Raw genomic sequence first — 26,924 nt, 5'->3', positions numbered from 1 at the left:
CAACGACACCGGAACATTGAAGAAATGATCCGTAATCCTTTGACCCCTTACCAACGGGGCTATCACGGGGGGTGTGGTAGTTGTCAGTGGTGTTCTCTAACGATTGTAGGAGATAGATGGACACACCCCACCACGGGAATGGTTATACCATCAAAAGAAGTGACTAATTGTAACACCACCAATGTTTTTTGTTTTTGTTTTTTTTTTTCAAGTTATGGTCTTTATTAGAAGGCCATGCACTGCCTTCATTACAGTACTTCAAATCACTGTACATTTAATTTCAGTGAAAACACTGGCTGCATTTTCTAGTACAAAAACTAAAAATAGTTCAGGAATGTTGAGAAATCCAACTTAAATAGTGAAAAAAGTGCACCATAATTACTGCTGCACTGCAGTCGCTTCTGCGTTTCCATATACGCTTTTCTTAAATAACTATCTTCCTGGTAACACAATATAAAGAGCAATTATGAAAAAAACATTTTACATGTATCTCTAACATTACTGAGGATATCCTGTTGGCATTGGATAGCCCATCATTGGAGTAGTGGTAGCAGCAGGAGGAGGAGGAGGAGCAGTATTGGCAGTTGTTGCAGGATATGAGTACTGCTGTTGGGCCATACCATTCATCATAGTTCCATATTGTTGGTTTGCATCATAACCATTCTGATAGGATGCCGTTTGATTTCCAGATCTGTAGATAGACTGCATGCCTGCTGTACTGTAGTTTCCATAGGCATTGCCGTTACTATAGTTGGGAGTATTGTAAGCACTATTCTGAGGTTTTGAACCATAGCCTCGGTTATAATTTTCCCTGTCTCTAAGACCACCACCAAACCTCTTGCCTGTAGAGCACAGGTGTCAAAGTCGGTCCTCGAGGGCCGGAATCCAGTCGGGTTTTCAGGATTTCCCCAATGAATATGCATGAGATCTATGTGCATGCACTGCTTTCAATGCATATTCATTGGGGAAATCCTGAAAACCCGACTGGATTACGGCCCTCGAGGAGGGACTTTGACACCCCTGCTGTAGAGTATCTGTCACGACGGTCATCCTTCATGCCTCTACCCCTGAATCGACCTCTGTCTTCAATTAGCTGTAGCAGTTTTGGGTTGATTGCCTGGTTAGCTTCCCGAAGTCGCGAAGTCCCGAAGAGATGAGGTCGCTTACTTGTTTTACATTGTTAGGAGTAAAGAAAGTATAAGCTGCCCCTGTTTTGCTACTACGGGCAGTTCTTCCAATTTGATGGATATAGTCCTCTGAGGAATTGGGGTAGTCATAATTGATGACAAATTTCACATCTTCCACATCTAACCCTCTTGATGCAACATCTGTAGCAATCAGGATAGGCGCTTTACCATGTTTGAATTCACTCAGAACCCAGTCACGCTCCTGCTGACTCTTGTCTCCATGAATGCCCATGGCTGGCCACCCATCTCTTCTCATCCGTCGTGTGAGATCGTCACATCGCCGTTTGGTTTCTACAAAGACAATGGTTTTGTTTTCTTTTTCACTCATAATTTCTTCCATTAATCGAAGCAGCTTATCATCCTTCTCACCATCCTGGCATACATCCACAATCTGAAGAATATTGTGGTTTGCACTCAGCTCTAATGCGCCAATGTTGATGTGAACATAATCCTTTAAAAAGTCTTCAGCAAGCTGTCTCACTTCTTTGGGCCATGTTGCACTCCACATCAATGTCTGTCTGTCAGGTCTGATTTGGTCCACAATTTTTCTTATTTGAGGTTCAAAACCCATATCAAGCATTCTATCAGCTTCATCGAGCACAAGGTAAGTACACCTTCTAAGATTGGTCTTTCCAGCTTCTAAAAAGTCTATCAGTCGTCCAGGAGTTGCAATGCAGATTTCAACACCTCTTTCTAGATCACGAATCTGTGGTCCCTTTGGAGCACCTCCATAGATGCAGGTTGATTTCAGACGGCATGCCCTACCATAGTCAGCTGCCACTTGCTGAACCTGTTGAGCTAATTCTCGAGTCGGCGCTAGTACCAATACAATTGGTCCATCCCCTCGTTCCAGAAATGGTTGATGGTTTATATGGACTATACCAGGCAACAAATAAGAAAGAATTTTTCCCGATCCTGTTTGTGCTATGCCAACCATATAAGAACATAAGAAGTTGCCTCCACTGGGTCAGACCGAGGTCCATCTCGCCCAGCGGTCCGCTCCCGCGGCGGCCCATCAGGTCTGCGACCTGTGAAGTGGTTTCTGACCACTTCTATAACCTACCTCAAGTTCTATCTGTACCCCTCTATCCCTTTATCCTCCAGGAACCTATCCAAACCCTTCTTGAATCCCTGTACAGAGTTCTGGCCTATCACTTCCTCCGGAAGCGCGTTCCATGTGTCTACCACCCTCTGCGTAAAAAAGAATTTTCTAGCATTTGTTCTAAACCTGTCCCCTTTCAACTTCTCCGAGTGACCCCTAGTGCTTGTGGCTCCTCTCAGTTTGAAGAATCTGTCCTTATTTACTCTCTCTATGCCCTTAAGGATTTTGAAGGTTTCTATCATGTCCCCTCTAAGTCTCCTCTTCTCCAGGGAGAACAGCCCCAGCATTTTTAACCTGTCAGCGTATGGAAAATTTTCCATACCTTTTATCAGCTTAGTCGCCCTCCTCTGCACTCCCTCGAGTACCACCATGTTCTTCTTGAGGTACGGCGACCAGTATTGAACACAGTACTCCAGGTGCGGGCGCACCATTGCGCGATACAGCGGCATGATGACTTCCTTCGTCCGGGTTGTGATACCCTTTTTGATGATGCCCAGCATTCTGTTTGCTTTCTTTGAGGCTGTCGCACATTGCGCCGATGGTTTCAGTGATGAGTCGACCATCACCCCCAGGTCCCTTTCTAGGTTACTCACCCCTAGCAGTGTTCCCCCCATTTTGTAGTTGAACATCGGGTTCTTTTTCCCTACATGCATGACCTTGCATTTCTCTACGTTAAAACTCATTTGCCACTTTTTTGCCCAGTCTTCCAGTCTCGTTAGGTCCTTTTGTAGGTCTTCGTAGTCTTCCGTGTTTCTAACCCTGCTGCAGAGTTTGGTGTCATCAGCAAATTTGATAACCTCACATTTTGTCCCCGTCTCCAGATCGTTAATAAATATGTTGAATAGTAGAGGTCCCAGCACCGACCCCTGCGGAACTCCGCTCGTGACCCATTGCCAATCTGAGTATTGGCCTTTGACTCCAACCCTCTGTTTCCTGCCCGCTAGCCAGTGTTTGATCCATCGGTAGATATCCCCTTGCACCCCGTGGTTCCACAGTTTTTTAAGTAGCCGTTCGTGAGGTACCTTGTCGAAGGCTTTTTGGAAGTCAAGGTAAATGATGTCTATGGATTCACCCTTATCCATCTGACTGTTTATTCCCTCAAAGAAGTACAGCAAGTTCGTGAGGCACGACCTTCCCTTGCAGAAGCCATGCTGGCTCGCCTTCAGTTGTCCATTGTTTTCTATGTGTTCGCAGATTGTGTCCTTTACCATTGCTTCCATCATCTTTCCAGGAACCGAGGTCAAGCTCACAGGCCTGTAGTTTCCCGGGTCACCCCCTTGATCCCTTGTTAAAGATGGGCGTGACATTTGCTATTTTCCAGTCCTCTGGGATCTCCCCAGTTTTTAGGGAGAGGTTACATATTTGGCGAAGTGTCTCTTCTATTTCGTTTCTCAGTTCTTTTAGTACCCTTGGGTGGATGCCGTCCGGGCCTGGTGATTTGTCGCTCTTTAGTCTGTCTATCTGTCTGAGGACATCCTCTTTGCTTACCTCTAGTTGTACCAGCCTTTCGTCGTGTTCTCCGTTTATAATCACCTCGGGTTCTGGGATATTGGATGTGTCCTCTCTGGTGAAGACCGACGAGAAGAATTTGTTTAACCTTTCAGCTATCTCTTTTTCCTCCTTTATCGCTCCTTTCCTGTCTCCGTCGTCCAGTCCACTTAACACAACTGGCCATCTTTGTGCCTGAATAGCTGTTGGCTCAGTGAAATTCTGAGACTTTATTACATCCATAAGGTTAGCTGGAAAATTTGCTTCAAAGAAATTTATAACGGGTTTAGGGCAGTTATGACCCCTAACTGTGATCTCCTTGCCTCTTCTGTACTGCTCAACTTCTTGCGGTGTGAGTCTAGTTACATTAGGATGCTCCTGGTAAAAATTATTCTCGAATTTGGGGAGCTCATGCAAGTTCCAAGTTTTCTTCACAAGTCTCTCACCAGGGTTTCCAAACTTCTTTCCAGGTGGGGGTCCTCCTCTACTCCCTCCAAAGCGAGGCCCGCCAAACCCTCGATCTCTACCACGGTCTCTGTCGTTTCCATATCCAGGCATGGTTTGAAAAGACGAACGCGTGGTTAAACTTACGGTTAGAAAAACAAAACAAAAAACGCAACAACAATAAATTAAAAATGAGGTGCTTCGCTGGTGAGAAACTGGAATGGTTGAGCGGGGGATGAGGAGAGATGCGCGCACCTCGGTGACCACCAATGTTGTTTACATTATTCAATGCCCCTGTGATAAGATTTATGTGGGTAGAACACAACGTTCAGTTAAGATACGTATGAATGAACATAAATCTAGAGTTCACACAGTAACTGATACAGCACCTATAGTAAATCATTGGGTGGAAAAAAAACATACATGGCTTGATATAAAGTGGCGTATTATAGATTCTGTGAAAATAGGGAAGGAAGGTGGGAATTATAAAAAAGCTCTTAACATTAAAGAACAAAAATGGATTTATCTATTAGATGCTTTATCCCCTAGTGGATTAAACGAGGAGATCGATTGGATGTCCTTAGTGTGACTTCATTCATAGTCTCCTTTAAGTTATCTCGTAGTGCTGGATGGGTCCCCTGGGGGGTTGGTTCTCTCAAGGGTTATAAAACCGGATATGACGACAGACGCTCTAAAATCAGCATGATAGCATGACAAACGGAGCGATTTCTGCGGAGTAACACAGTAAGCTGAAATTTAATAATATTATGATATGAGATGAGGAGCTTGTTTAGCCTTGTGAAATTATTTATCAAATGGTCTAAATTTAATAGGTATGGGTGAATGCTTGATATTTAAATATTTTAAATGTTTTGCAGATATATTAAGGGAGCCTCGACCCTGAGGAAAGCGTGTGAAACATGGACATGTTGGTGGAGGCACTCCCCTCTTTAAAATAAAATTTATAAGCTAAGTGAAAGTTTTATATTCACTATTTATATTTAAATTATCGATTCAAAAAGACTAAAAAGTAAAAAAGAAAAAAATATGTTATATTTTGATCCTATGAGATCCTATGAAGATCGGGTTCGGTGGGCTCTGTTCACTGGAACCAACGGGAGATCAACCCTCTGAGGATCGAGTATCAAAGTATTTCCTGTATGAGCACCTATTTATGAGTGTGTGAAGATTATATTAACCGGATGTTCTTTGATATAAATCTTATGAAGTAATTCCGGTTTTCATGTATAGCCACTAGAGTTATATCTATATTTGGGTAGATAGTGGGGCAGATGGCTCAGGGCGAATCAGAGAAGGGTCAGGTTCAGGGTCATTGAGGTGGTGATTAGGACAATCACTATCATAAGGGTCAAACTCCTTAGGGCATTTGTCAGAAATACAAGATTCAGGCATCAAGTATACAATGCCGTGGATTTTATAGACAGATGTGGAATTTAAAGTAGACGGAGAGATCAGGTTAAAACGTCGCAATTTGGAGTTAGGTGGTTTAAAGGGTGCACAGTCATATCCACCCGCTTGAGGCTGCAGGGACGGATATAGGCTAGTGGGTGGATCAGTTGGCTGTGGAAAAGCATGAGAATAAGGGGGTGGGTTTGAATTATCAGGAACCGTGCATAAGGGATTTGGATCAGCAGAAGTTTCCTGGATGGGAATGTAATCTTTACCAGGATTAGTGTCCTGACATGGGGCGGAGTCATAGGTTGGAGGATCTTGACAATGGTCATGCCATAATTTCCACATGCCCAAGTGTTCTAGTTGGGATTTGCCTTTTTTATCATTTATAATAGTTGTGCAAAGGGTAACAAGGTTGCTCCAGTAAAGAGAACCTTCCTCCGGCCATTTCCAATCATTGGAATTTTTTATGTGTTTTTTAGAGGTGTTTTTAACCCACTTATCGTGGAAGTGCTGTATAAGCTTATGTAAGCTTGGGTGATTAGCAACTTTAATTATGTCTAAAGGTAACATGATAAAAGCAATCAATATAACTGATTAAAGTCCTATTACTAATACAGACAATAGCTTGAACACAAAAAAGACGTGGACCCTCCTTATCTTAAAATTCCTAACTAACTAATTAAGATAATAAAAAAGAAATACTTTCAAAGCTGGGTGGATCATGAGCATTCCAAGAATTCATGTGCATTGTTACAGAATATGCGCCATCTATGCCTAATTTAGGTGGGGGGATTTATACCAGGTTTCAGTTGGAGTAAATCCTTTTGCCTAAAAGTTAGGTGTGGATCCAATCCGATCCTTGGTTTTATATACCGATTAATCCCTCCAATAGGGCTTGACTCTGTTAATATTCAAGGAACAAAAGAGTTAGATAAGACTTCAACCTCTTTAATCATTAGTTTGAAGTAGAGGAATCAGTCAGAAATTTCTGAAATAGATAGGTTTTTAACACTTTCTGAAAGATTGCTAAATGAGAAAGTCTGACTTCTGAAGGGAGCTCATTCCAAATTTTTGCAAACAAGAAAATAAAAGATGAACAGAAGTTGCCTATAGTTTTGATTCCCTTAACAGTAGGAAAGGCAAGTTTGACTTCATATCAACCATTTTCCCTCCATATCAGAAAGTGCCGAATGACTTTTAAAAATGTGCTTGATGCAATAGGACCATTTCAAGCTCTGACCTCCATAATTGGTGTGTTCAGTGTCTGGGTCCTGAGCATTGGGACATTCGCCATGACCTCTGCTTGCTTATGTAAAAGAGATCACAAACCCCACAAAATCCAGTGTGATAAACTTTTGGATTAGCATCGACATCGAACATGGCTGGAGATTCAAGATCCAATGCTCAGCCTTCACTGGCATCCGCATTGACACCAAGTGCACTGATGCCACATTGAGAGTTCCAGGCATCAAGCTCACTAAAAGAGACAGGACTCCAAATCTTTGTCCATGACTCATGCATCAAGAGACACTTTATGTAAGAAAGCTAATATGCATAAACATCCTTTCCCTTCTAGGTTTGACATGTATCAATGTCCTCGACGCATAGCATCAGTGCACTAAGGAGCACTCATCATTGCTACAGATTGTCTCCTCAGGTGTGTTTTGACATCAAAGTCTAGTCCTTAAAAAAAAAAAGTCTAGTCCAAAGAAAAACACAGCAGATCACTGTGATGAAAATATAAACAATATTTATTAAAACACTCCTATTATTGGGTGGAGGGAGGGGACAAGGAGGACATTTGAGGAATGTTTGGGCTGTGTTCTGTTTGCTTTCTATGGTATCATTTTCTGATTTACCATTCTATGTTTTCCTTTCTACCTTTTCTAATCACACTTTGGGGTCTTTAGAGTTGCTGGGGTGGGGGCGAGGGCTGGGCGCTGCTTTATCACATGCATATGAATCATTGGTTATCTTATATTCGGATTGCCCTTTTTCCACATGATAGACTAATCTCGTGGAATGTTGGAGGCATCACCTCTCCTGTTAAAAGGACTAAAATTCTGCAGGCTCTCAAGTGGCATTCTGCTACTAACCTGTTTGCAAGAAACATGAATTAGTGATGCAGAACATTTAAAGTTACGGTGTGATTGGGTGGGGAAGTCCATTTTTCCTCTTGGGGTGGCTGTCGTGGAGGAGTAGCAGTATTGATCCATAAGTCGGCTCCATGTAAAACTGAACTTTTGCTGTCTGATGCTAATGGGCGTTACTTGGTCTTGAAAAGTATCAGGGACAGGACTTTCTTTTGCTGGTAGTTTATGGTCCTAATCAGACGGATGCCTCTTTTTTTTCGGAAACTTTTATCGTTGCTTACTCCGTACAGGAATACTGCTTTAATTGTGGTGGGGGATATGAACCTAGTAATGGATCCTCAGATGGATAGATCAATAGGCACAAAGGGGGCTTCTCCTAATGTTTTATCTTCTTTTTTTTCCGAATTGCAGCTTGTAGATACCTGGCGTGCTTTGCATCTGACTGAGTTGGGATTACACTCACCTCTCTCGGGTGCATAGCACTTATTCCTGCATAGACTACATCTTCATTAGTTCCTCAGCTTTTGATTTGGTCTCTTTGGCACATATAGGACTAGAAGAGGTCTCAGATCATTGTATGATGTGGATTGAGCTTGAACTTCGGCCTAGTTCTCTTGGGTCATGTAGTTGGTGTTTCCCGGCTTATTTAGGGATAATGAGTTTCAGGAATTTCTAAGTAAGAAATGGCAAGATTATGAATATCATAATGCTCCTCACGTTGCTCAATCTTCGTTATACTGGGCGACGGCTAAGGCCGTTATGAGGGGAGAGGTGATAGCATATGTCTGTGCGCAGAAGAAACGGTTAGCAGCGGGTATTTTGAATCTGGAAAAGCAGCTAGGGGTTGCCAAAAAAGCTTTTATACGGCATCCAACCAAGGTGGCTAAAGATTTGTTATATGTCACCAGGTGAGTTTGAATTTTCTTATTCATGAAAAGACCCAGAAGGCACTTTTTTTTACCGTAAAGGTTAGTATAAATTCGGTAACAAATATGGTTCCTTATTGTCACGCGTGGTTCGGACTAGCGGCTCCCTCAAATCTCATCCGGCAGAGATGGGTTGCTTCTTTCTGGATTAGTTTCAAAAGTTGTACTCTGGGGAGGAATCTTCCCCCTATCCATGTTATTCAGGATTATCTGCTGCACTGTGGAATGCCGAGCTTGACCTTGGCAGACCAGCAGGTCCTTGGGGCTCGTATAACTGGGAAAGGATTATAGAAGGATATTGCTGCTCTCAAACTTCGTTCGGCTCCTGGGCCTGATGGCTTTTCTGGTGAGTTTTATAAACTCTTGCAGCTAGATGCGGTTCGTCCTTTGGCTAATTATTTTCAGGACATCCTAGAGGATGGTTCTTTGCCGCCGCATGAGAATATAGCACAGATTAGTTTAATCCTTAAACCTGGACTGGCCCTTGAACTGGTCACCTCATACCACCCGGTCTCCCTTATTAATGTAGATCTTAAGTTGTTATCGGGCCTCTTGGCATCCAGGCGGCGGACGTATTACCTAGGTTAATTGGTTTAAACCAGACTGGATTTGTACATGGTCGTCAGTTGGTAGTTCATGTTCGCAAATCATTGTTATCAATGGCATATTGCCAACATCATCAAGTACCTTCCATGGCTGACAGTCTGGACTCTGAGAAAACCTTTGATCAGGTTGGCTGGGCATTTTTGTTCGCTACACTTGAGCATATTGGTTTTGGGGGTCCATTTCTAACAGCTGTAAGGGCACTGTATTCTAAGCCACAGGCATATATACTGATAAATAGCCCCTTTTGCGATCCCTCGGGATACGCAGCAGGGATGTCTGTTATCTCCTTTGTTATTTGTAATATCTCTGGAGTCCCTGTTGTGGACCCTGTTGGCAGATGCTCGTATTATTGGGGTCCCCTTCAGGTGAAGGTCATGGCTTATGCAGATGACCACATGATTCTCTTAACTCAACCTGCCGCTTCCTTGCCTGTGTTGCTGGATGTCATTTCTGGTTATGGTACTCTTAGGTGTCTCTAAATCTTTCCAAATCTAAGGCTTTGCCTTTGCTGCTGGAGGTTAAAGATTGCTGGGTGGGACTGTTTCCGTTGCAGGGGAGACTTTAGCGTTGAAATATCTGGGTGTTCAGATTTCTATTAATTTAGCTTCACTGTATCATATGAATGTGTCTAGTTTACTGTCTGAGACCACTGTTAAACTGCAGCTGTGGAGAGCTTATCCGCTGTCTGTTTTGGGCAGAGTTAATTTATTTAACATGATTTTGGCAGCAAAATGGCTTTATGATTTTCAAATGCTTCCCTTATTCCTTAACGTGAAGGATGAAAAGAAAGTGTATTCTTTCCTGCAGACCTCCTGCAGGGTAAGTGGGCACGTCTTCCCAATCAAGTTATACAGACACCTAGGCAATTTGGGGGCCTGGGTCTGTTGAAGGTCAGGTACCTAACAGTTCCATGTACTGTGAGACATATTAATGACTGCCACAGATCTTCTCAGGACTTTTCGGCAACTACTGTGAAACATAAGAACATAAGCAATGCCTCTGCTGAGTCAGACCTGAGGTCCATCGTGCCCAGCAGTCCGCTCACGTGGCGGCCCAACAGGTCCAGGACCTGTGCAGTAATCCTCTATCTATACCTCTCTATCCCCTTTTCCAGCAAGAAATTGTCCAATCCTTTCTTGAACCCCAGTACCGTACTCTGCCCTATTACGCTCTCTGGAAGCACATTCCAGGTGTCCACCACACGTTGGGTAAAGAAGAACTTCCTAGCATTCATTTTGAATCTGTCCCCTTTCAACTTTTCTGAATGCCCTCTTCTTTTATTATTCGAAAGTTTGAAGAATCTGTCCCTCTACTCTCTCTATGCCCTTCACGATCTTATGTCTCTATCATACCCCCTTTAAGTCTCCTCTTCTCCAGGGAAAAGAGACCCAGTTTCTCCAATCTCTCAGCGTATGAAAGGTTTTCCATCCCTTTTATCAGACACATCGCTCTCCTCTGAACCCTCTCGAGTAACGCCATGTCGTTCTTCAGGTACGGCGACCAATATTGGACGCAGTACTCCAGATGTGGACGCACCATCGCCCGATACAACAGCAGGATAACTTCTTTCGTTCTGATTGTAATACCCTTCTTGATTATGCCTAGCATTCTGTTTGCCTTAGCGGCCACTGCACACTGTGCCTTCGGCTTCATTGTCATGTCCACCATTACCCCCAAGTCCCTTTCTTGGGTACTCTCATTTAATAACATCCCTCCCATCATATAGTTGTACCTCGGGTTTCTGTTTCCCACATGTAATACTTTACATTTCTCAACGTTGAACTTCATCTGCCATCTCGTCGCCCATTCCCCTAGTTTGTTCAAGTCCCTTTGCAATTCTTCGCAGTCCTCTTTAGTCCGAACTCCACTAAATAGCTTGGTGTCGTCTGCAAATTTTATTATCTCACACTTCGTCCCTATTTCTAGATCATTTATGAATATATTAAATAGCAGCGGCCCGAGCACCGAGCCCTGCGGGACTCCACTTGTGACCCTCGGTGCTTGGGCCGCTACTATTTAATATATTCATAAATGGAATTGTCCTTGATGGGCACCTAGCACTTCAGCTGCTACTTACATAAGATGGGTCTTTGTTTGCCTGATATACTTCGGAGATCAGGCATCCTCCTTGCTGCCATTGCTACCTGGTGTTGGTCGTGTAGGCGGCACAGATTTTACATAGTAGTGACATCTTATCTTTCAATCTGTGGGAACCCAGCATGGGGACAGTCTGGCTCCATGTTTCATCGTTGGAAAGCGAAGGATATATATTATTTGATGCGTGTCCTTACCGAGGAGGGTCGTTTGAAACCTTTTACTACACTTCAGAAAGACAAATTCCCTGATGCCTGGAGATATAGTCTCCCATTTACAACTTAAACATTCCATACAGAGCCTTCCTTGGGAGGATTTAACTGAGGATGTACAAAACAAACTGGCTACTTGTTATACATTGGGAGCCCAGCTTTCAGTTCCCTTGTGGTTCCACCATCGGTATCTTCAAGATTCTGCTACAGAACTTCATTATCCTACATATGTATCGGCCTGGAACATGGATCTTGGCACACAGTTATCTCTTCTGGATTACAAAAAACATATACTCGCATCTGATAAAACCTCCAATAATGCCTTTATATTGCACCTAACAGAGCTCTTTACATGGGACTTGGACTTCCAGAAAGCGTTTGACAAGGTCCCGCACACAAGGCTTATGAGGAAACTACTAAGTCACGGAATTGAAGGGGACGTACTCAGATGGATAGGCAAATGGCTAGAGAATAGATTGCAGAGGGTAATCATAAATGGGGTATTCTCAGACTGGGAGAAGGTTACTAGCGGAGTGCCCCAAGGCTCGGTTCTTGGGCCCATCTTATTCAATATCTTCATAAATGACCTTGAAGAGGAGACAACAAGTAATATAATCAAGTTTGCAGATGACACAAAACTATGTCGGGCAGTTGGGTCACAAAAAGACAGTGAAGATCTCCAGAAGGATCTAAATCAGCTGGAGGAATGGGCGGAAAAGTGGCAGATGAAGTTTAACATAGACAAATGCAAGGTGATGCACCTGGGTAAGAAAAATAAGGAACATGAATATAAAATGTTAGGTGTAACATTGGCCAAAACTGAACAAGAAAGAGACCTGGGGGTACTGATAGACAGGAACCTGAAGCCGTCAACTCAATGCGCAGCAGCGGCAAAGAAAGCAAATAGAATGTTGGGCATGATAAAGAAGGAGATCACGAGTAGATCGGCGGACATTATAATGCCGCTTTACAGAGCAATGGTCAGACCACACTTGGAGTACTGTGTCCAACACTGGTCTCCATACCTAAAAAAGGATATAACCCTCCTGGAAAGGGTGCAGGGGCGAGCCATGAAGCTAGTAAAAGGTATGGAAAATTTGAGCTACAAAGAACGACTCAGAAGACTGGGACTGTTCACCCTCGAGAGGAGGAGACTGCGAGGGGATATGATTGAGACGTTTAAAATACTGAAAGGATTCGACAAAATAGAGTAAGAATCATCATTGTTCACATTGTCAAAAGTGAAAAGGACAAGAGGTCATGGACTAAAGCTGAAGGGCAGCAGGCTCAGGACAAATGTCAGGAAGTTCTGTTTCACACAAAGAGTGGTGGACGCTTGGAATGCTCTCCCGGAGGAGGTGGTGACGGAGACTACCATTCTGGGTTTCAAGTGTAAGTTGGATGCATACCTCCTTGCAAATCACATTGAGGGATACGGGTGATCAGGGTCTCCATCTGGGAGCACCTGGCTTGGCCTCTGTGTGTGCGGGTCGCTGGAATAGATGGACCTAGGGTCTGATCCGGCGAAGGCGTTTCTTATGTTCTTATGACTTTCTCAGACTGGGGCATGCCCTACATACGGATATGTGCCTGCCACTTTAGGTCATATGTTTTGGATATGCCCCGCTTTACAGGTTTTTTTGGAGTAGTCTACTTACCTATGTATCTTGCATCTAAACTAGAGGTCTGAATGGGAACTGGGATCACGGGAATCCTGCGGGGATCCCCCACTAGGTCAACGGGACTCCCATGGGGACCCGTCCCAGGCCGACAGGACTCCCATGGGGATGGAACTGGAATTCCTATCCCGACTTGAGGCCTACCTAATTTCCAGTCCGGCACTGCACTGAGCTCCTGACGAATCAGCAGCAACAGTCTCTTGTCATGTAGGCATGGAGCTCAGCATGTAGGCACTACAGTAAGCTCAGCACAGGCACACATTGGTTCAGCTGCAGCACAACGGGCCAATCACAAAGGACCTCAGAGTTCTGAGGTTATTTGTAATTGGCCCGTTGTGCTGCAGCTGAACCAATGTGTGCCTGTGCTGTGCTGTGCTTATTGCCAATGTGATGAGCTCCAGAGGAGGGAGAGCCAGCAGCTGAGTTGCTGCTTCTGGAGAGCTGCGGCGCTTCACTTTTTGTTGCCTTTTTGTACGCATCTAAGGCGCTGCTTTGTACAGCCACCCGAGCGAGGAGTGGGATGGCTCTCTGGCTCCCAGCTGCGTTCTACCCTGCCCCCACCTGAGCTAGCTAAAGTTGCGCAGGGTAAGTGTGGGCACTGGGTCTGGAGAAGGGAAGGACCTCATGGGGGGGGAGCTCCTGGGCACTGGGGTGGCTGGCCGGTAGAGGGCCTACTCCCCCTGCCAAACCACTTGGCAGGAGCTGGTTGGAGCTGTTGAGGTCAGGTTAGTGGGGGTGGGAGAGGGGAAAAGGCTTGGCGGGTGCTGGGACTTGGCATGCATGTGACAGGTGGGGGAAGGAAAGAGAGAAGAGTCAATTTAGCTCACAGGTTAGGCAGGGGTGGGCTTGGGATTGTGGGGGACAGCTAGGCGAAAGGGAGAGGGAAGTGACATGCAAGCCAGGTTGAGGAGAAGAAAGAGTAAGAGCTAGCATGAAGGGAGAGAGTGAGGTGACAGGGAGAGGAGGGGGGGCAAAAGATCGCAGAGACAAATAAGCAGGCAGTATAGCTAATATGAGAACTAGCAAAAGGGACAGGTGACGGCCATCATGAGGGGTAGGGAGAATGAAGCAATGGTGACATACAGCATGGGATGACAGGTGGCCAGAGAATAAGGTGGCAGACAGGCCAGCCAAGGTGATAGCCTTCCACCTTGGGCAGAGAGAGAGAGAGGTAGGGAAAGTGAAGTGGCAGGATGGATGGGGTGAAGGGGAAAGGAGAGAATCTGCTGACAGGAGCAGGCACAAGGAGTACAGAGATGATGGTGACAGCCAGGCAGGCCTGCCAGGATCAGGGGTAGGGAGTGTGTGGTAATGGGTGACAAGGAAGCAAGTGGGCCAGTGTGAGGGGTAGGGAGGTTGTATTCTGTATGTATGAAAAGGACTGTTTTCTTTTAGCGTTGACTGTACAGGATTGATATGTATTAATCTGGCTTCAGTTTAACAATGGGTATATTGAAGTTCTAATGCTGCCTTTTCCTAGGGGCACCCTTGCTATGCGACTCATGGATTATTACTAAAAATATTTTTTATATATAGAGGAGGGTGGTGTTAAAAAAACGATTGTATTTTATTGTTGTTTTAAATAAACTAAGACTTAAAAAAAAAATCAAAGCTTTCTGAAGTAATTGCTGCTTTTTATGTGGACAGGTAACTTTTATGGGGGGACGGAGGGGATTCCTTGCGGGGATGGATGGGATTTCTGTTCCTACGCAACTCTCTAATCTGAACCTGTAGACTAAAACTGGATCCTTTGACACTGTTTGATTTATAGTCACTTCAAACACCTGTTCCACATGACTATCATTCCTTTTTGCAGCATACAGTTATGATGGGGAAAAAAGTTAAGAACATAAGTAATGCCTCTGCTGGGTCAGACCAGAGGTCCATCATGCCCAGCAGTCCGCTCACGCGGTGGCCCATCAGGTCCAGGACCTGTATAGTAATCTTCTATCTATACCCTTCTATCCCCTTTTCCTTCAGGAAATCATCCAATCCCTTCTTGAACCCCAAAATCATACTCTGTCCTATCAAGCCCTCTGGAAGTGCATTCCAGGTGTCCACCACCCTCTGGGTGAAGAAGAACTTCCTAACATTGGTTCTGAATCTGTCCCCTTTTAATTTTTCCGAATGCCCTCTCGTTCTTGTAGTTTTAGAAAGTTTGACAAATCTGTCCCTCTCCACTTTCTCTATGCCCTTCATGATCTTGTAAGTCTCTATCATATCCTCTCTAAGTCTCCGCTTCTCTAGGGAAAAGATCCCCAGTTTCTCCAATCTTTCAGCGTATAAAAGGTTTTCCATATCTTTTATCAAGTGTGTTGCTCTCTTCTGAACCCTCTCGAGTATCACCATATCCTTCTTTAGGTACAGCGACCAATATTGGATACAGTACTCAAGATGTGGCACACCATCGTCTGATACAATGGCAGGATAACTTATTTCGTTGTAATACCCTTGATTATTCCTAGCATTCTATTCACTTTCTTAGCAGCCGCTGCGCACTGTGCCGACAGCTTCATTGTCTTGTCCACTATTACTCCCAAGTCCCTTTCTTGGGTACTCTCACTCAGTGACAGCCCTCCCATCGTGTAGCTGTGTTTCCTACGTGCAAGACTTTACATTTCTCTACATTAAATTTCATCTGTCATCTCGTCGCCCACTCCCCTAGTTTGTTCAGGTCCCTTTGTAAATCTTCACAGTCTTCTATAGTCCTAGCCCCATTAAATAGCTTGGTATCGTCTGCGTATTTTATTACTTCACACTTCGTCCCTGTTTCTAGATCATTTATAAAAATACATTGAATAGCAGCGGTCCAAGCACTGACCCCTGCGGAACACCACTCGTGATCCTCCTCCAGTCCGAGTAGTGGCCCTTCAATAAAAAAAGAGTATACCATAAAACACTCCTATTAGCCTCACATGGCCGTGTTTCACCCCCACCCCTCACACTTGGGGCTGTATCAGGGACCGAATTACACTAAAATAAATAAATACAAACCATTTTACAGTATGAGTAACAAAACTAGGGTATAAAAGCTCTACCTAAAATACCAATTTGGAAAGCCACTCTGGAATCAGCACAGCAGAGAAAAAGAAAAGGGGGAAAAAAATACCTTCCACCAATAATTGCTAGTTCCAAGTTTTATTATCCAGTTCACCTTGCACTGGTTCTAATACAAATAGTCCTTGCTTCAATCAGGAAAGAAAAAAACCCAAAACCATTTCCCTTTAAACAGGGCTTCTTTCTCACAGTTCTGTTGTCATGCTTTGCACAGTTCTGGGCAGCATTCTGGTTTTAAGAACTTATATACAAGAATCCCTGTGGACCTGCCAGCCCTGGGCTTTAGCTCTACGCCTTCTAGGCTGGGCACAATTACTGTATTGAGCCCACTGTGTTTCTTCAGGAAGTTCTCCCCACCCGACTAGCTGAATTATAAATTCTCCCACTGACCCTTCTTATTTCTGGGCAGTGGGCTGGAAACCAACCACCCTTGTTTTACTAGTCTAAGATTCCCCTCCCAAGAGTTCCCACCATCAGGGATGTGCAATGTCAGGTCATTGAATCCACTCCAGGCTTTATTACTCCTAAGACTAGTTAGCATTACCCATCCCCCCACTCACTATGCTTTGCTTGCATACAGGGATTCTGGTTTAATTTCTGTTGCTAAACAATCCTCACATTCACACATCAAACACTCATTCATTATACTGTCTCTCATAAGGACAGAAATGTTTCTTTTAAGTACTTTAGATCATCGTTACAGAACAAACTTTCATTCCCTTTCCCCACACAATACCTTACTGACTCATGCTGTATTCAGACAGTTAATTCAGGGCTTCTGGGCTGCAGTCCCTTTCATTCCCCTCAGAGACATATACCTCTACTTCCATAAGAGACTCCTAACTCCCTGAAGCTTGGGTACAAGCTATCCTCTAGAACAGTGTTTTTCAACCTTTTTTGGGCAAAGGCACACTTGTTTCATGAAAAAAATCACGAGGCACACCACCATTAGAAAATGTTAAAAAATTTAACTCTGTGCCTATATTGACTATATATAAAGTAATTCTCTTGAATAGGAATCAAATAAACACAAAGAAAGTATTTTATAATGCTGCCACCGCCAACAACACCGTTGGCAGCGGTGGCACTCAAGTGGCTAAAGAGCCACAGTTTGCCGGCCTAGGGACAACACTGGAGGGTGGCCAGCTGTGCACCCCCTTGGGACGTAAACCCGGGGTGGGGCAGACCGCCCCCCCCCCCCACCCTGGTATGTCACTATCTGTACCTCACTCCCTCCCTATGACCAAAAATTCTCCTTTCTTCTATTCCCCGTGTACACAACCATCTCTTTCCCTCCCTTCCTCTCTCCAAAGTCCATGCCTTCTGTGTCCAAACACTCATTCCCTCCCTTCCTCTCTCCCAAGTCCATTTCTTCTGTGTCCAAAAACGCATTCCCTCCCCCACCTCAGCATCTCTTTCCCTCCCTTCCTCTCTCCCAAGTCCATTTCTTCTGTGTCCAAAAACCCATTCCCTCCCCCACCTCAGCATCTTTCCCTCCCTTCCTCTCTCCCAAGTTCATGCCTTGTGTCCAAAACGCACTCCCTCCCCCCTTTTGTGTTCCGTGTTTGCCTCCCAGCCCATCTTTGCAACTTTCTCAGCAAAACGAAGCTCAAGCCGCAAGGCTTGTCTTCTGCTTCCTGCCTGCCCTGCCGCGCACAAATAGCCGAACGGAAGTATTCTCCGACGTCAGTGCTGACGTCGGAGGGCAGGCTTTGCTTAAGCCCTCCCTCCGACGTCAGCGCTGACATCGGGGAACGCTTGCGATCGGCTATATGTTAGCTGCAGGGCAGGCAGGAACAGAAGACGAGCCTCGCGGCTCGAGATGTATTGAACTCGGCGGGTCCCCCGTCCAGCTCTCTCCTGTCCACATGGGGCGGACCGCCTCTCTCCCTAGACTGGTGGTACTGCCCTGATGGCGGCCCTGACCGTACGGCACACCAGGCAACATCTCGCGGCACACTAGTGTGCCGCGGAACAGCGGTTGAAAAACACTGCTCTAGAACAGCATTTGGCCAGCCCTGCTCATGGAGCCTTTCCCTTCCAAATAGCCTCTTCTTGGAAAGCAAAGTTTTGTCAGCATGGTAGTGCTGTGGGACAGGAGGTTTCTTAGCAGAAGGCAGTAAGACTGAGCTTCTGGCCTTCAGTTCCCTGTTCTGTGAGGAATGTCCTTCCCTCTGTTCTCAGCTAGCCTGGATTTATCTTGCTGTGAAACTTCCACTTGGGCTCTTAGCAGTTCTTCCTGGCAGCTCCACCCCTTTCCTTAACCCTTGCTGTGTCAGATGCCTGACCAGAGGTTTAACTGGAGAATTAACAGATGGTTTATAAAAGGAATTATAGGGGCTTGGAACAAGTATTCTGTTCTTCTCTGCCATCCCTACTCTGTTCTGCTCTGCCTGTCTGATCTTAGCACTGACAACAGAGTTAATAGGCAGCTTCCTTGGCTTAGGAATAGGCACATTTTTTTAGTGGCAGGGTTTAAAGCAGATTTCGAACCTGTGACAGGAGCTTCCCTGTCACAATATTTATATACATAATCCATTGCTGACAGACTGGTCAGTATAAAAACTTTTACATAACCCAGAATGTGCTAATCCAAGATCTCATTTATCTGGCAGTAACCGCCTGTTCTCATTTATCTAGCAATTACATATTATGAATATAGATTCCTGTTGATCTGTGCTTCCAATGACATCACTAGAATGAATTGACATCACTTAAACTGGGACCTTTTTTAAAACAATATGGGTTGTTTTTTTTTTATAGATCTCCAGAGATGTATTTTAACAAGAGACTCTTCAGTTTGAAATTGAAAGTGGTTTTAATCACACCAAAATTGTGATTTTATATATTAGGCTTTTTTGTTGTTGGGGTTTTTTTTTTTGGGGGGGTGGTTGGGGGGGGTCATCTGTTTTTAGCATTGATTTGTTTTTGGTTTGTGATGGGTTTTGGTTTTTTTTTTAGTTTGTTGGTTCATTAGTAAGTCTCTTGTTTAAAAGAACAGATCTATTTAGAATTTGACCTCCGACCCTTCTGATGCTTGTTTAATAGACCAGAGCTCACAGAAACTGTGTTTGATCTCCTACATAGCATGCTGTGCTCTCTATCTGTCTGGCAACAACTTGAGTCTAGATGCACTAAACAGGATCAGTAAAACTGTGTGGGTCCGCTCCAATCCAATTTTTGGCCGATTCTAAAAGAACTATTGATGTACTAAAAATTTTGCATGGAAATGATTTGTGCAGAGGTTTGTTGTAATCCTCCCCATTTCTCCTGTCTAATTGATTTCTGTGAGAGCGACTCTCACACATGCACAGAGCCGGCAAGGGAAACCCAAACAGCTGAGAGGTAGGGGAAAAGTCTCCTGACACTCAGCTGTTGGGGGCAAGAAACTTTTTAATTTTTTTTAATGGACACAGATGCTGTGTGTGTGTCCCTTTAAAAAAGAAAAAAGGCCTCCCTCCCACTGATGACGGCCCTCTCCGACATCTCCACAGTGAACCAGCACCGGGGACAGATGGCTCCCCCCCCAAGCAAAAATCGGCAGGAGGGATAACCACTCCCTCTGGTGATGCTGACCCTCCTCTTCCCCATGCCAGAAAAAATTAGCAGGAGAGATGTCCACTCCCTCCTGCCAATGGAGGCACCCCTGTGCCAGGCACCATTTCCCTGAACCATCCACTACTCTCCCCCTTCCCCCTCCCCCCTCCCCCAGTGTTGGACACAGTACTCCAGAAACGTGGGAGAAACACAGAGGATTTCTAATTAGAAAACAAATGGTATAAATTAAAGAACTAAGGCTGGTATTGGACAGACTTGTACAGTATGTATCCCATATATGGTGATTCGGTGTAGGATGGGCTGGAGATGGCATCAGTGGGAATGTCACTAACTTAGAACATGAGGACGTTAGTGGCCAGACTTTACAGTAGATATCCTGCATGGTTACAGTAGATATCCGGGTTGGTTCGATAGGCTGCAGTGAGTTTAGATGGCAACTTCAGCAGTTGGATCCTAGGACAATACCAGGTGGACTATGGCCCAGAAATAGCAAAGAAAAGATGAGTTAATTTAATCATGTATTTTTAATGAGAATACCTAATGGGTAGACTGGATGGACTGCCGCCATTTACTATGTATAATTGGCATTATTTGTCATGCTTTGCATTTGTTTTTAGAAACTGCCAGCTAAATGAGATCTTGGATTACATTTTCTGGGTATGTAAAAGTTTTTATACTGACCAGTCTAATTAAGAACATACGCAGTGCCTCTGCTGGGTCAGACCAGAGGTCCATCATGCCCAGCAGTCTGCTCACTTGGTGGCCCATCAGGTCCAGGACCAGTATAGTAATCCTCTATCTATACCCTTCTATCCATTTTTTCTTCAGGAAATCATCTAATCCCCTCTTGAACCCCCAATACCGTACTCTTGTCCTATCACACCCTCTGGAAGCGCATTCCAGGTGTCCACCACCCTTTGGGTGAAGAACAACTTCCTAGCATTGGTTCTGAATCTGTCCCCTTTTAATTTTTCCGAATGCCCTCTCGTTCTTGTAGTTTTCGAAAGTTTGACAAACCTGTCCCTCTCCACTTTCTCTATGCCCTTCATGATCTTGTAAGTCTCTATCAAGTCCCCTCTAAGCCTCTGCTTTTCCAGGGAAAAGAGCCCCAGTTTCTCTAATCTTTCAGCATATGAAAGATTTTCCATACCCTTTATCAATCGCGTCACTCTTTTCTGTACCCTCTCGAGTATCGCCATATCCTTCCTAAGATACGGCAACCAATATTGGACACAGTACTCCAGATGCGAGCGCACCATCACCCGATACAACGGCAGGATTACTTCTTTCGTTCTGGTTGTAATACCATTTGTGATAATACCCAGCATTCTATTCGCCTTCTTAGAGACAGCTGCGCACTGTGCCTACGGCTTCATTGTCTTGTCCACTATTACCCCCAAGTCCTTTTCTAGGGTACTTTCATCCATTACCAGCCCTCCCATCGTATAGCTGTACTTTGGGTTTCTGTCAGTAATGGATTGTGTGTATAAAGATGTAATGTTTTATATCACAATTAAAATGCGGGGGCAAAACATGGTCATGTTGGGCTAATAATATTTTAATAAAAGCATAAGAACAGCCTTATGGGGTCAGACCAATGGTCCCAGTAGCCGTTCTCACGGTGGTCAATCCAGGTCCCTAGTACCTGGCAAAAACCATAATACAGAGTGACAAAGGAGAAAAGAAAAGAGAACATTGATACAAAATGAGAAAAAGAACATTGCAAAAAATTCCTCCCAACCCACCTGTACCCCTAAAATAGCCCCCCTCATACAACCCCAAAGAAACATGTCCCTTAGGACAACAGAGGGCAGCCTAGAGCTACCTTTGTACCCCCTGTCTTCTCCAATAAGAACAAGTTATGAACAATGAAACTTTAAGGGTCCATATAAATCATCCTTAATCCTCTTGTGACAAATACAGTTAATCTTTAGACCCAGACCCATATATCACAGTTCCATCTTTAAAATTCAATTATGTGATGAACCCATTTACCACCATCCATTCACATTACCCCCACATTGTCCATGATCTTCCCCTATACCCCCCCAGCTAAAGAACCTGCATCCCCCTCTCATAAAGCACAAATTCACTCCAAACAGCACTCAATTGTCAGGCAAACTAACAAAAGTCCCGCTTCTTATCCAGAAGTCGTCAGTTGAATGATCAAGTCCATGGTTATCTGCTGAAAAACAAAGGTTAGAGCTGGTCAAAGAAATTACAGCTTCATGTCCAGGGATCAGATGGTCACCAAGTGGAGAAAGGTTATAAATCAGATCCAAAAGCCGACATGCAGGAAGTCCAGAGAACAGCTAAGAAGTGCCACCCCATTATGGTTGTCTCCTGCTCCACTTGCTCAACCATGAGGTTCCCCACCAAACTATATAGGCCACATAATAAAGAGACCTCCAAAAGCTCTTAGAAAGTTATCCCAAAGTCAAGGACACCAGTATCCAATTCAGCGGTTAACCTGTGTCAAACATAGATTGCCATAACAAGCAACAGTAGGCTAAGGAAGCTCAGCTGTATGCATGAAAGCAGGGGCAGCTTGAGGATATTGCCTTTGGCTGCAAAGCTTGGAGATTTTGAGTTGCCAGACTGGAGGAAGATGTCTTCAGTTGGCAGGGCTTGGGAATCTCCACTAGCTCAAGTATTTATAAATTGCACTCAGTCAGGGAGAAACTTTGGTGCCCCTCCACTAATTTTGGGCTCCAGTCCCTCCCCCAAATCAGCTGTATATGACTACGCCACTGAATACAAAAATAATTGTGATGCACATATCCCAAAGCTAACATATTCCAGTTAATAAATTCATAATAAAACAATTTTTTCTACCTTATTGTCTGGATGTTTTGTTTTTCCATCATCTTGGTCCCAATTTCTCTTTCTGCTTTTTGTTGATCTTCTACCAATTCTCTTTCCAATGTCTGCTGTCCAGTTTTTCTCCTCTTCTCAATACTGTTCCATTCTTTCCTTATGCCTGTCTCCAACGTATTGATTTTTCCCTTTCAGTCTTCTTAACTTTTTCTCTTTTTTGCCTCTGTCCACTCAAATCTTGCCTTCTTTCTCACCCTTCTTTATAAATGTTCAGCTACCTCTCAATTCTCCATCCTCTCTCAGTCCCTAGCTCTCTCATTTCCCATCCTCCTATTTCCTTCTATCACTGAAAGGGTGGTTGATCGCTGGAATAGTCTTCCACTTCAGGTTATTGAGGCCAGCAGTGTGCCTGATTTTAAGGCCAAATGGGATAGACACGTGGGATCTATTCACAGAGAAAGGAAGGGGAGGGTCATTGGGGTGGGCAATATATCCTTTTGCTGGGAAGCAGTCGGAACTATCCCATTACACTCTCTTGTATGTCCCCTATTCATACTTTTTATGGGTTTCAAGATGTAACCTTTCCACATCTTCATTTTCTGGTATCGCTGCCTTAGCTGGTCTTTCTTTCAGCCTCTAAGACATTTCATTAGCTACTAATTTTGATGTTCACTTATTGATGTATCTCTGTTGCACTTTGACTAGAAATGGTACACATATTGTATTAAATGCTGTAAATGTGGTTTGATTCTTGGTTCCCTAACCTTGGGACTTTACACCCCCTGCTACTTTTTATGGCTGTGATTGCTCCAGCTTTTTCCTAGTACCAATTTGCCTTTCCTGTTTCTATAAGTGTGCTACTGAATGAGTGACATCTCAGTTTCTTTCTTCTCCTGGTTATCACCTTGTACCCTCCTTTGATCAAGAGTATGTTCTACCTCTCGCTGTGGAATTTATGTATTTTGAATTACATGTCTTACCTGTGTGCCTGTTCTATACTGTGAAATTGACAATTGATATTTATATTATGAAACTAACAATTAATATTGTGAAATTGATATTGCACTGTAATATTATTTTGATGACTTCCTTATGTTGTGTGATCTGCCTCCTATGTGGTTCTCTCTCCTGGCTCTGAACTGTACCTCAGTTCAGTATAGTTAGTATGTTGGGTGGTAGTCCCCTTCTCCACGCCTTTCTTCTTTCCTTTGCCACCTTTTGTGTGGCAGCCCTCAGGCTCTTCAGGCCACCAAGAGGGGAATGAGAGGACGGGAGCCCTACAAAGGTTGGGAGACCTTTTTTCCTGCAATGTATAAAAGTCATGAGCTGGTACTGACTTGCTTTGGCTCAGATGCTAATGTGTGGCCTGCCATGTGAGTGTGTAAGTTTCAATTCCTCAAGGGCACTAGACACTGGATGTGTTAAAGGCACTAGAGCAACAAATCATGCCATGTCAGCACAGCACTCCATATATGGGCACACTGGCTCCAGGAACCTGAGAACTGATAAGAGATGCCAGGCTCCAAAGGTGGGGATGATATACCCATGTGAAGAATGGAAAGTTCGAGAAGCAGAAAGTTCAAGACGACATTCCTGTCCTGGGCCCCCCATGGAAGAATAAAGGTGTGGACTAGGGGTGGGATAGCTAGGTAGCAGATTTGTACCTATAGGGTACATGGACAGAGCTTGGGACGGGTCTCACAGAACAAAGAAACTTGTGTATGTAACCCAGTTCTTGTGTAAGAAGGGTACAGACTAACTTACATACAGAAATTGCTGGCATCTGTTTCTATCCCTCTCCATTGTGTGACCATATTTATTGCTCTGATTTACTAATATACTGTTTTATTCCTGATTTTTTTCTAATAAACTGAGTGATTCATTTTGGCTATACACCGAGTGCCAGTTTGGTCATTCCCTTAGAGCAGGGGTGCCCAATACGTCATAGAAACATAGAAACATAGAAATAGACAGCAGATAAGGGCCACGGCCCATCTAGTCTGCCCACCCCAATGACCCTCCCCTACCTTTCTCTGTGAATAGATCCCACGTGTCTATCCCATTTGGCCTTAAAATCAGGCACGCTGCTGGCCTCAATAACCTGAAGTGGAAGACTATTCCAGCGATCAACCACCCTTTCAGTGAAAAAGAATTTCCTGGTGTCTCTGTGCAGTTTCCCGCCCCTGATTTTCCACGGATGCCCCCTTGTTGCCGCGGGACCCTTGAAAAATAAGATATCTTCTTCCATCTCGATGCGGCCCATGAGATACTTGAATGTCTCGATCACGTCACCCCTCTCTCTGCGTTCCTCGAGTGAGTACAGCTGCAACTTATCCAGCCGTTCCTCGTACGGGAGATCCTTGAGTCCCGAGACCATCCGGGTGGCCATTCTCTGGACTGACTCCAGTCTCAGCACAACCTTACGGTAATGAGGCCTCCAGAATTGCACACAGTATTCCAGGTGGGGCCTCACCATGGATCTATACAATGGCATAATGATTTCAGGCTTACGGCTGACGAAACTCCTGCGTATGCAACCTATGATTTGCCTTGCCTTGGATGAAGCTTGCTCCACTTGATTGGCAGTCTTCATGTTCTCACTGACGATCACCCCTAAGTCTCGTTCTGCTTCAGTTCTTGTTAGGATCTCGCCATTAAGGGTGTAAGTCTTGCATGGATTTTGGCTGCCCAGGTGCATGACTTTGCATTTTTTGGCATTGAAGCTGAGTTGCCAGGACCTAGACCAGTGCTCCAGTAGGAGTAGATCGTGCATCATGTTGTCGGACATTGAATTTATGTCTGTTGTGCTTTTGCCCACTACATTGCTTAGTTTGGCATCATCGGCAAATAATGTTATTTTACCTCGCAGCCCTTCTGCCAAGTCTCTTATAAAGATGTTGAATAGGATCAGGCCCAGGACCGAGCCCTGCGGCACTCCACTGATTACCTCCGTCATTTCGGAGGGGGTGCCGTTCACCACTACCCTCTGAAGCCTACCTCCAAGCCAGTTCCCAACCCATTTTGTCAATGTGTCGCCCAATCCTATAGAACTCATCTTGCTCAGCAACCTGCGGTTTGGTACGCTATCGAATGCTTTACTGAAGTCCAGTTATACGATGTCCAGGGACTCCCCAACATCTAGCTTCCTTGTCACCCAGTCAAAGAAGCTGATCAGGCTGGATTGGCAGGATCTCCCCTTAGTAAATCCATGTTGACGGGGATCCCATAGATTCTTCTCGTTCAGGATCGTATCCAATTGGCGTTTTATTAGAGTTTCCATTAGTTTGCACACTATTGATGTGAGACTCACCGGTCTGTAGTTTGCTGTCTCCATCTTGGAGCTTTTCTTGTGGAGTGGAATGACGTTAGCCATCTTCCAGTCCAACGGGACGTTATCCGTACTAAGGGAGAGATTGAAGAGCGCGGATAGCGGTTCCGCCAAGACATCACACAGCTCCCTGAGCACCCTGGGGTGTAGGTTGTCAGGCCCCATTGCCTTGTTAACCTTAAGCTTTGACAGCTCGCAGTAGACACCGCTGGGTGTAAACTCAAAATTACTAAACGGGTCATCTGCGTCAACCCTTGTCTGAGGCTGAGGGCTGAGTCCTGGCGCCTCGCGGGTGAAGACTGAGCAGAAATATTAATTTAACAGTTGGGCTTTTTCCGAGTCCACTTCTACATAGTCTCTGTCTGGTTTCCTAAGACGTACTATCCCGCCTGAGTTCTTATTTCTGTCACTGATATACCTGAAGAAGGATTTATCTCCTTTCTGGATGTTCTTCGCTAAAGACTCCTCCATGTGGAATTTGGTCTCCCTAACTGCTGTTGTGACGGCTTTTGACTTGGCCAGATAGACTTCCCTAGAGTCCTGTTTCCCTGATTGTTTGTAAGAGATGAATGCTTTTTTCTTCTCCTTGATGAGGTCCGAAATCTCCACAGAGAACCACTGTGGCTTATTGTTCCTTCGCCGTTTACTTACTGATTTAACATAGCGGTTTGTTGCTTCTTGTATGGTGGCTTTCAAAGTCGATCACATTTCTTCCATGTTATCGGTTTCTGCTTGGCTTTGTAGCGCCTGGTGAATGAAGTCTCCCATTTCTTTGAAGTTTGTGTCCTTGAATTTGAGGACCTTGGTCAGTGTGGTAGATTTAGTGAAGGCAAAAATGAAAACTATAAAACAGGTTATGAAACATTAGAACCTGAATGACAAAAGCAGTGCAATAGGGAGACACAGCCTGCACTGTC

General features: G+C 44.5%; 1 protein-coding gene across 1 annotated transcript; it reads right to left on the bottom strand.

The window, feature by feature from the left end:
- Nucleotides 1-406: 406 nt before the first annotated feature.
- Nucleotides 407-4,394, bottom strand: LOC117345874 (probable ATP-dependent RNA helicase DDX5). Its single transcript, XM_033915143.1, is given in 4 exon segments — nucleotides 407-850; nucleotides 1,032-1,144; nucleotides 1,147-2,126; nucleotides 3,939-4,394. Coding segments are annotated over 4 exon segments (1,842 nt in total). The 5' UTR covers nucleotides 4,336-4,394; the 3' UTR covers nucleotides 407-498.
- Nucleotides 4,395-26,924: the final 22,530 nt, after the last annotated feature.

The sequence above is a fragment of the Geotrypetes seraphini genome, chromosome 11 (assembly GCF_902459505.1).
Source record: "Geotrypetes seraphini chromosome 11, aGeoSer1.1, whole genome shotgun sequence".
In the NCBI taxonomy this organism is placed as follows: Eukaryota; Metazoa; Chordata; class Amphibia; order Gymnophiona; family Dermophiidae; genus Geotrypetes; species Geotrypetes seraphini.
The sequence above is the reverse complement of the archived record's forward strand: the minus strand, read 5'-3'. Positions and strand labels throughout refer to the sequence as shown.